At 50.7% G+C, this 10,674-nt stretch overlaps 1 protein-coding gene, 1 long non-coding RNA gene, 1 other non-coding gene and 1 pseudogene across 3 annotated transcripts; 2 read left to right on the forward strand and 2 right to left on the reverse strand.

Moving 5' to 3' along the window:
- Nucleotides 1–174, forward strand: MIR393B (microRNA MIR393b). The gene has a single exon (NR_126898.1). It is a non-coding gene; the product is annotated as a microRNA MIR393b (primary transcript).
- Nucleotides 175–1,916: 1,742 nt separating this feature from the next.
- LOC106865549 lies at nucleotides 1,917–3,148 on the reverse strand (annotated as a pseudogene).
- A 4,521-nt stretch (nucleotides 3,149–7,669) lies between these two features.
- Nucleotides 7,670–10,657, forward strand: LOC100832411 (AT-hook motif nuclear-localized protein 9). The gene is made up of 5 exons (XM_003580803.4): nucleotides 7,670–9,047; nucleotides 9,469–9,536; nucleotides 9,709–9,873; nucleotides 9,986–10,141; nucleotides 10,330–10,657. Exons 1-5 carry the CDS (start codon nucleotides 8,456–8,458, stop codon nucleotides 10,564–10,566), a joined length of 1,218 nt encoding a protein of 405 aa, XP_003580851.1. The 5' UTR covers nucleotides 7,670–8,455; the 3' UTR covers nucleotides 10,567–10,657.
- On the reverse strand, nucleotides 9,098–9,459 carry LOC112269346. The gene is made up of 2 exons (XR_002961119.1): nucleotides 9,225–9,459; nucleotides 9,098–9,109 (listed from the first exon to the last, which is right to left on the reverse strand). It is a non-coding gene; the product is annotated as an uncharacterized LOC112269346 (long non-coding RNA).
- Nucleotides 10,658–10,674: the final 17 nt, after the last annotated feature.

Here is a 10,674-nt window from a genome sequence, read left to right on the forward strand (position 1 = left end):
GCTGGCAAATTAGTGTAAGCTTCAGGAAGCTAGTGGAGGACTCCAAAGGGATCGCATTGATCTCATCAGCTGCATCCAAGCATGAATCAACGGATGGATGGATCGATGCATATGCAAGATCAGTGCAATCCCTTTGGAATTCTCGACTCGCCTCTGCCTCGGTCGGTCACGCGCCTTCTTTTCTGCATCTGTCTGTAGACATGGATGATCAGCAGGTGCCGGGAGGTAAATGATTTTGTCCCTCCGTATGCTTCTCCTTTTTCCGTTAATTATCTTTTTGTGGTCTTAAAAGGGTTCATTAATCGATCGAGTTTCCCAATCTGGGTTTGGATTTTTATTTTATTTTGGAAATCTGGGTTTGGATTTTAAGCAGCTAGCGGCCTGCGGGTGTAAAATTGGAACGGGGTAGTAATTCGTTGTTAAGAATTATTATAGCACTTCTTTCTTTATTTTTTGTTACAGGATCAGCAAGCTTAATCTGGGTTTGGATGTTTGCAAGAATATTATCGATTTACCGTCACTTCGTCAGTAGTCTTTCAGGCCCAATTACTTATCTTTTTTGTTGTATATGGATCAACTGCTGCACATATGTTTCGAATATTTGGCAATATGTAGATGATAGCAAAAGAAAGGAGCTAAGCTAGCAGCAGGCATCTCGGTACGTTTGGCATAAACTTTACACGTTATTAGGATAACGACTGCACTAGGATTTCGCATATCCTTTCTTTTCCGGCCTTCTCTTCGTCGAACAATTACATAGCCAGAGGCCAGCCATCCCACTTGTTCTCAGTTAACTAAAGATCCAAAGCAAATCATGCTAGGCCTAAATTATGTTAGGTACATGCATTGTGAAGCCTGAGCAATTGATTTTTTTTTTTCGAAAAGGAGGGAAGTCTCCGGCCTCTGCATCGATCGATCATCATATGCACACAGCCAACTGAACAATCGATTTGTTCACATACAGACCTGGGACAGTTAATTTGTGGTGTCTGAGTCCGTATGTTGATATGGCCTAAATATGTGTGCATGGTCTCTATCGCGGATTCAGAGCTAGCTGTTGGATGAATCTCTGCTTAAAGTGCGAATTTGGCTGTTTTTCTGGCAGTGATGATCAGTGTGAGCTAAGCCCAAACATGCACGTTCTTCAGTTCCATCCATCTATGTATGCATTAACCACATTACCTGCCTAGCCTCTGTGCCTGCTGCATGCGCAGGAGGTCCAACTGTGTGTTATGTCTATGCATATTCCTGCTTGCTTGCATTTGGATCTCTTCTCCGTGTCCTCTCTCTGTTGTCCGACTGAATAACTACTTGCCGCATATGGATGCAGTAGTGATAGTAATTGACTGAGCACACTCAGTCACTCACTGTGTACATACATATATGGCTGGTGGTACATTATTGGTGCATGCGTGTAACCAAGTGAACAAAGGAAATGCTACAAATATAAACCAGCTGCACACCCGAGGTCTGCCTTTTCATTATCCGTGCTTAAAATTCAAGTAGAGTAATTAATCTGCTCGAGGTCTTAATATTCCCCACTGAATTTTGGAAACTTTGTTTATTGTTTGTCAATCCATCTCACAATGTTTATTCAAGCATCCAGCAAGTATTTTTTTTCTTCCTGGCTGCTTATTATTCGAAGTGGTTTTCGCTATACTACTGTAGCTGTATTTTCTTTTCATCTGTCATGACTTAGCGAGAAGAGAAACAAGGAAGCAAAAATTGGAAAAGAAACATGTACTCCCTCCCCTCCGGCCGGAATTACTTGTCGAAATATTACATGTATCTAGACGTTTTTTACTCATAGATACATCCGCAAATTTGAGACAAGTAATACCGGTCGGAGGGAGTAAATAAATCTGCTGTTGTGTTCTTTTAGCAACAAGTGTATGTAGTATTATGACCTTTGTTCCTAAATATAAAGACCCGTTTGACATAATGTATATATAAAAAGTACTAATATTTACAATATCGAATAAGTAATACATATCATGATACTATACTATATACTCCTATCAAGAAAGAGAATTGTATATCCTCCAACGCGTGTTGAGGGGAATATTTACCGATGGCGCAATCCTCCCCGCGACAAGATCAGCTACTCTGAAAACCTGCAGGGCGTTGGCGCCAGAGCTGATCACTCGCAGCTCCGGCTCTCCCAAGTCCCGCACGTCCAGGCTGAGCCCACAGCATACGCCGCCGCTGAAATCGCCCGCCGGACACGCGGCGATCACCCTGGGTGCCGGCAGCAAAGGGTCGAGCTCGAGAATCGGCCGTGTCGTTGATGATGATTCATTGTTGTTGTTGTCCATGGTCGTCGGAGGTCCGAGCGCGTATAGCTTCCCTTGGAAGGAGATAGGCACGGGGAACTTCTTGAGGCGCCAGGCCGAGACGCGCCATTGCTGGCCCTCCCCGGTGCTAGCGAAGAGCACGCGGCGTCTGCCGTCGACGTAGGTCGCGATCTTGACCGTGGCGACGTCGGCCCCGCTCACGCTCAGGGCGGCCGGCGTGCCGTGGAAGAGATGCTGGAGGTCGGTCGTGGAGGGTGTGCTCCCAGTCCCAGCGCTGCGGTGGTCGTCGGGGAGAGGAGCGGCGGGAGGTCGAGGGAGTCGCCGGTGAAGGGGTGGAGGAGACGGACGGGATTGTGGGCGCCGCCGGAGCCCTGCTGCTTCTGGAGCAGGAGGAGGATGCCGTCGACGGAGTTGAGGACGATGTGGTCGCCGAGAAGAGGGAGCCGCTGGTGGGCGCGGGCTCCCGTGGAGCGGTTCACGAAGCGTCCCGTGGTCGGCGCCGACGTCTCGCCGGCACCGGTGCCGGCGGGGGGAAGCATGATCCAGTGGCGCGGGTGGAAGCGCGGGTCGAGGATGCCGCGGCCGCGGGGGGAGGCGGTGCTGGCGCGCCAGTGGGCGCAGGCGGCGCGGAGGCGGACGTAGTCGAGGAGGTCGCCGGTGGCCAGCACGCGCCAGCCGACGAGGTCGACCAGATCTGCCTGCAGAGACATCCACGGGGACGCGTCGGAGTAGCTGGTGGTGGCACTCGAAGAGGGATCAGCGCTGATGGCCGCGGGAGCGCACTCGCAACCCGCCGCCGCCGCCGGAGACGACGACATGGATCCGTCCTAAACTAAACTGCTGTATAGATCGATCCGTTTGTTATTATTTTTTCGGCGAAACGAACTTCCGCCAGTGATCACGAAATAAAAAGAAGTGGACTCGGAGGGTCTGGCTTTTTATCAGGGAAGACCGGAAGAGGCCCAAGCAAGCACAGGGGAGCTCCGTGGGCCTGGAGCGACGGCGGCAAAGACGGGCCAAGGTCAATCTTGGCGCGCTGGGCTTCTGGCTCTGTTCTCTAAGCCGGCCCGGGTTATTTAATGGGCCACGTATGCATGCGCGGGAGGCCCAACTGTTTGTTGTATGTCTATGCATAATCGTGCTTGCTTGAATTTGGATTTCTTCTCTGTGTCCTCTCTCTTTTGTCCGACTGAATAATTACTTTGCTGCATATGGATGCAGAGTAGTAGTAAGTAATTGACCGAGCACACGGTCACTCACTGTGTACGTATAAATGCACGGTGGTACTCTCTAGATACATGTGATAGAAAGTCACTTAATACGTACGGATTGGAGGAAGTAGTAATTAACGGATCGTTATTTGCTAAATCCAAACAGGGCCTAAACTAAAAAATGATATATGTACGTGGCACGAAGACCAATTAGCTCAGAGATTACTTTGTACATATAGGAGCAACTTAATTTGGAATAAGGTATAGCTCTCATCTGCAGCTACTTGATATACAATGACAACAGTAGTTGGCAGACGAAACCGCAACGGCAACAAGAGGCGTGAAGTCACAATGCTGTCGCCAGCAACAATGGCAGGCATAGCTCCATGACTGGCAACCATGTTGCGTCTCGTACACGTAGCACTACAATGCTCGTCACCCCGTACACACATCATCTGGGTGACTGGGTACCAAGAAAGAGGGTGTTTCCTCCTATGCTTGTCAACGGGACGACCTTGCCCATGGCAAGATCAGCCACTCTGTAAACTAGCACGCTGTCGTCGTAACCGACCACCAGCATCTCCGAGTCGCCACAAATGATACATGTACGGAGTACCTATCTTTTTATTTTCCCTAAAAACCAATCTTTTATTTAATCTAAAAATACTTGGAGGTTTTTTTTTCCGTCCCCTGACAAGTGACAAACACCCCCCTCCCGTCCGCTCCGTATCTCGTCCACCTCTTATCCTCAAGCAAGCAAAAAGAAAAAAAGACACGCCTTCTTGACGGCCTTTCATCTCCGTAGATCTCACGATTCGACAAAGTGACAAGAGACAGACGGGACGTATTATCACCACCAAGTGCAAAATTAATGGAAGTACTCTTTTTAATCCATATTATACTTGTCGCGGTTTTATCTGCATATGCATGCATCTATGTACGTTTCATTTCATAGGTAAATGTATATCTAAACGATTCCGTGAGTCATATAGATTGTGACCGAAAGTAAAAACGTGACTGAAAGTAAAAATCTTCTGACGCTATCTAACATAGGGATCCATCTTCCCCGCGACAAGATCGGCGACTCGGTAAACCACCCGGTCGCTGGAGTCAACGCCTTTCACCACCAGCATCTCCGAGGCACTGACTTGTAGGGTGGGGGAGCCATCGCCGCCGAGGAATTTGCCCGGCGGACACGTGGTGACCAGCTTCGGTGACCGCAGCAGAGGGTCGAGCTCCAAGATCGGGCGCGCTCCATTGTTTTCCGTGGTCGTCGCTCCTCCCAGCACGTATAGCTTTCCTTGGAACGACACCGGCATTGGTAACGACGGCGAGAGGCTCCAGGCAGGCGGCGCGGAAGCGGACGCAGTCGAGGAGGTCGATGGCGAGCACGCGCCAGCCGATGAGGTCGGCTAGATCCAGTGGGTGGCATGGCAATGGTTGAATTGGAGGCCGTACGTAGCTATCTGTGTATCACCGTTTTCCGGCCTTATCCACACGCACCATTGATCCAACACGGACTCGTGTACTCGGGACTCCCACTGCCACTGGGCACCGGCTAAAGTGGCTAGCTAGGCCGGCCTCCCCCCATCTCGATCGGCCTGTAGTCGATTCGAATATTAGTTTGTGTTTGGTTGGAGAGTGGGGTGGTTCCAATTTGTTGTTCGGCCGCGGGGGGAGGCCAGTGGGAGCAGGCGGACTAATAAAAAGCCCGCAAAGAAGGTAGGCGACTGAGAAGGCCGCGCGTGGACGGATAGATGATGGGCCACGAATGGATCGACCTGGCTACGATGCAATGGGCCTTTAGAAAGGCTGGAGCCCCAGGCCAGGCAAGCTTGTAACGACAAGGAAAAACGGAACATTGAAGGGTGCTACTGCCAGTAGCTATCACGCACGTCGAGTCCAAGTTGGGGTCGCCCGCCGTTCGAGGACACCGTTTCCGGCCGGCCTTATCCACATGCACCATCGATCCAACATTGAACGTAACGAGCGGGTCCAGACAGATCGATGTGTAAGTACAGGTTGAAGCCAGGTTGGAGTGATGGTCGATGAACATGTCGTGCTGTCCAAGCCAAACTCGTTATCGTTTGCGTCCGTCCGTCCACATGATTGACCAAGTGGTGCCAGCCACAGCATATATACGGCACGTACTCTTGCGCTGCTCAATTAATTGAGCAATACGCATGCGCGTATAGCAACCTAGCAAGGAGGAATATAAGTACACTGTACTCCTACTAGATCGAAAGATTGCCAGACGTACGTACATCAGCATGCACATATGCTGAGCTTAGCTAGCTAGGCATGTCTTTTCGAAAAAGAAAAGAAAAAAAGCCAGGCATGCATGAATTAACCAACGCACTGTCGCATATCTATGTGCGCATATCGATCGATCGTACATGCAGTGGATATCGGATGATTGGCCACGTGGTCTCGATCGTGCCGTTCGCTCCACTGGTATATCTAGATCAGATAGATATTTTGTTTGTGGCTCGCCAAGACACAGGCGTCATGGTCATTCCAGCACTAATCGAGATCCAGAGCGAATCACGAAATATCGTACGAGCATGTGCTCTGGTCGCTCCATCGATCCACTCCATATATATGCGTTTATAGATGCATGTATGACGCGGTCGTCTGAGATTGATCACTTGTCTGGCGTCGTAGAAAAGTTCAAGGGTGTGAAATGTCTCGCTCACTTGATTTTTAAGCAAAAGTCTAAAATTTTGGTCGACACATGAGACCCGTTAGATCAAGATATGGATGTCATCTTTACTGTCCCTCTCTCACGTGCTGCTATTGAACAAGATCGGGTGGCCAAGCACGTCGACTAAGCTCTAATGAAAAGACAAAAGACTCCTTGATAAAAAAAACGAAAGTTTACTATCATGGATCGAAAGTGTTGTAATTGAGCCTCTAAGGGTACGGCACCCATGCTCTGTGCCAAAAGATGCCACTTGGGCGGGACGAAAAATGTGGAGCGCCTGTTGAATTTGTTCGATAAAAGCTCGGTTTGTCAGCCATCGAACCAAGCCGATCGAGCAACCACTTCAAATCGCAAGGCATAACGAGCTTATTAACGAGTGTGTCAACCTTACAGCAAGAGCAATGTGAGCAAGTCTAAGAAAATTGCTAGAAGCGTGTCTAAAGAAACCAAAAGGGCTGCAATGTGCATTTTTCTTAGCTACTGCTTGTGGGACCCACGGTTATAATTTTTTAACTCTCCCGTCACTTTCCCCAGCTCTTCGGTCTCATCTTCCTCCCGTGTGATTCCCCAACCCCCAAGCAGACAACCACCACCTGTACTCCTCCTATGGTCTGAACATGGCGATGGAGTCCTCTCCCCGTCCCCCAGCCTCGGCCTCCTACTCCTGTATCTTTCGACCAGCAGCCTGCCGCCTCTTCTCGTGCCAGCCACCGCCCCGCTACCGTCCCTGCTGCCGCTCGTCTATTCCGGCACCAAGTTGGCCCGTGCTGGAAGTGGCGACGCCCGTGGTCCTTTGGACAGGGTGGAGGAGGGAGGAGGCGATGTTGGAGCAGCTGCAGAGCATGACCAACCTCCGAAGTTTCTGGCCGTCTGGCGTCGACGCGGCTGTATTCTTGGCCTTCTTGCCCACCTCGTCCTGGCCGCCAAGCGTTGCCACCTGCCTCCGCCTCCTCGTCTCGGTCTCCTTCTATCGGCTAGACTCATGTTCTAGATGAACTTAGCCCCTTCTTAGTTATAGGTATTGACCAACATCGCACGTGTCCTTCGACGTTTTACTGACATGCTACCGTCTCTTGCATGCGGACATGGCAAACATGCTTTAAAATGCATGATTAAGATAACTTTCTGCTAGCTAGAGACAACAACTAAAAGATAACGCATTGTCAAAGGAGAGACACTAGTCATGTGACGGATTATTGACCGGAGTAACTTGCTTGGCGGGTTTACTGTACCCCCAAAACAAGACCTAAATTCCTTGAGGTACATGTCCTCCGTTCCACGATAAAGTGCCCACCCAGTTTTGATCTTTAACTTTGGCAAATTACGTGTTGTAAATTTATACCACTATAAACATTTTTTCAGGCGAAATACGACGGTGTAACACCATGCATATTATTGACCCGTGTGCATGCCTGCCTGGCTGAGAGTAATAATTTGCTTGGAACACAACCAACAGGCATCGAAAATATCTCTGAAACAGTTTGCATCGCACACACGTACCGTGTCACACCGCCGATGGATGGATGGACTGGCTGACACGAGGGGCTCCATTCCTGGGACTGGGAGAGACTGTAGCCCCGGGGCCGGCCCGGGCCAAGAATTGACAGGCCCGGTAGCGACAGCCCACCGCCCCCCTCTCTCCCGGGCCCAGTGCCGTGCCATTGTGCATGCGTCGATGCCGCGCGCCGGACGAAAGCTGAAGCCTTAACCCAAGCAAGCAGCAGCAGCAGCAATGAAAAAAAAAAAGGACCGCGCTGGCTGCCTTTTGGTTGGGCGAAAGGAACGGGACCAAATCTTATCGGCCCGGCGTTTGGATGCGTCGTCGTCGTCGTCTCCTTGTGTGGGGCTGGCTGCTGGCCGCCGTTCCATCCATCATCCCATGCCCATCCTCTCCTGAAAAACACATCTAATCTCATCTCATCCCCTTCCTCCTCTAGCTTGTGCACGTAGGCCAACCGCGTCATCTCTCTCTTATCTTCTTCCTCCCATCATTCCTTCCATCCGATCCATCTAGCTTACTCCCCGGCCTTAGCGCTTCTTCCCCCTGCCGCCTACAGCCGCCGGCCGGGAGCGGCCTTGTTCATGCCCCCGCCGTGCAGTGTGCAGCAGCTTATTGGCGTGCGTTCCGGCGGCCGGAGAGCCAGCAGCTAGCTGATAATACATCCTGATCAGGGAGCCAATACGAGCTTGTTCCTGAAGCTTAATTTTAGCCAAGCGGTGCTCGGTGGATCCACAGTTCCATATGCATGGATGGCAAAGATCACCTCATCGCACCGTCCGACCTGCCGCAGTTCTACGCCGCCCAGCAGCAACAACAGCAACACCACCACAGGATGCTCTCCAACGCCGGGCAGCAGGTTAGCCAGGCGTCGCCGCTGTCCGGCGGCATGCACCACTCCGTCATCCGCCCCATGCCCAACATGAGCATGAGCCCCACCGCCATCCTCCAGTCCATCGGCGGCGCCCAGATGCCGCCGTTCCACACCATGGACGCCGCGCCGTCTCCATCCTCCATGATGCAGCACGGCGGCGGCGCCATGGGGGGTTCTGGCGTGTCCGGGCCGGGGACGGCGACGGCCATGGCGAGCCCGCCGGAGCCGGTGAAGAGGAAGAGGGGCCGGCCCAGGAAGTACGGGCCTGACGGAGCCATGAACAAGATGTCGTCGTCTTCCTTGTCTTCGTCGCACCACCAGCAGCAGATGATGGGCGCGCCGCCGCCGAGGTTGGGGTCTCTGGACATGGTGGGAGGGATGGACGTCGACGCGGCCAACAAGAAGCGCCGCGGCCGCCCGCCCGGCACCGGCAAGAAGCTCTCCTCCCCCACCAAGAAACCCTCTGGTTAGTACCAGTACAGTACGGTGTATGATTAAATAAAGTGGTCTTTTTTCTTCTTCAGACGCCTGTAGATTTTGTCAGTTCAGAACATCTATCTTTAGTGCCTGGCTGCAGTAGGAAACGAATTTTAATGTTTTATGATTTTAGTACAAAGTATTTGAGATGGCTCATTCTGTTTACCAGTTATTTATGGCCTCCTTAGAATTCATCCTTTTCCCTGCTACTTGCCCTTTCAAAAAATTTCCTGCCACCCTACAACCAGAGGTTGGAGACGCTGTTAAAACCCATAACCTGTCACAGCATGTTTGTGCTCAATCCTGTGTTTTTACTACAATCGGATTGAGGAAAATTAATGCAGTATGGATCTCTTTCCTGCCGGCCACTGACAATGTCTTTCGCTGCATTGTTTGTTATCTTTTTCTAGGCAACGCGTTCTCTGGTTCAGCTGGAACGAGCTTCACTCCTCACATCATCACAGCGTCTCCTTCAGAGGTATGCCAGCAATGCAAACTCAAACAACCCCACAATGGCAGAAACCAGGCAGCAAGGACATTGTTAGACTGGAGAGAGTTTACCTGAATTCCATTACATCACTCTGATGCCGCTGCGATCATCTTTGCACCTGATGACCAAACTGATAAACAAAGTCGTGACAACGTTTCAGGATGTGGCAGGGAAGATAGCGGCATTCGCGACCCAGTCACCGAGGGCAGTGTGCGTGCTCTCGGCAATGGGCTCCGTCTCCAGGGTCGTCCTCCGCCATCCGGCAGATCATGCTTCCTCCGTCTCGAGGGCTCCACCTTCTTACAATAATCCTGCCATTTATGAGGTAGGCCACAGTTTTATGCATGGACAAATTCAGAAATGCACCTGAAAACTTTACCCCCTTTTTTTTCATCACCTTGAATGTATGTAACCCTCCATGATGTGCCTGGTTGTAGGGGTTGTATGAAATTCTGAGTTTATCAGGCTCTTACAATCTGAACGAGGACCAGCAGAACCAGAGCGACGGGATCAGCGTCACGCTCTGCAGCCCGGAGAGGCATGTCATTGGAGGTGTTCTGGGTGGAGCATTGGTAGCTGCCAGTACTGTGCAGGTACTACTCAACCAGATCATTTCATCTTTTAGGAGCTGGGTTCCTAAACAATACTATCATACGACATAATCAAGCAATCCTCTTTGGTCCTTTGGGTCACTTTTCCTGATTCCTGCTAGAGTATAACTGTTTCCTTTGAAATTCTCTTACAGTCCATATCGAGTTTCTAATTCTGTTGGCATGTGCAGGTGGTACTAGGGAGTTTTGTTCATGGAGGGTCCAGAGCAAAGTCTAAGAAATCCGGGAAACAGCCAAACTTCGGTTTCGACTCGCTCAGTGGCGGTGGAACAGATGCCTCTCCCAGCTCTGGACATAACCAAAACCTAACACCGCCCTCTGTTGTAACAACAACAGGAGGGTGGCCTAGCTCTGGGATATTTGACACGAGAAGTTCCAACATTGATATCAACTCATCTAGAGGATAGCTCATTTGTCGATCCTTCCAGCTCTCAAGAAATTTTCTATTTCCAAACGAATACCAAATGCATACTTTGAAATAGCTCTTTCAGTTTTTGAGATGATTCTTATAGATC

This window comes from Brachypodium distachyon, chromosome 5 (assembly GCF_000005505.3).
Source record: "Brachypodium distachyon strain Bd21 chromosome 5, Brachypodium_distachyon_v3.0, whole genome shotgun sequence".
NCBI classification, from domain to species: domain Eukaryota; kingdom Viridiplantae; phylum Streptophyta; class Magnoliopsida; order Poales; family Poaceae; genus Brachypodium; species Brachypodium distachyon.

Coding starts and splice junctions, on each gene's coding strand:
- LOC100832411 (XM_003580803.4), top strand. CDS start 8,456: ATGGATGGCAAAGATCACCTCATCGCACCGTCCGACCTGCCGCAGTTC. Junction 9,537..9,708: donor TCACAGCGTCTCCTTCAGAG/GTATGCCAGCAA, acceptor ACAACGTTTCAG/GATGTGGCAGGGAAGATAGC. Junction 9,874..9,985: donor ATAATCCTGCCATTTATGAG/GTAGGCCACAGT, acceptor GCCTGGTTGTAG/GGGTTGTATGAAATTCTGAG.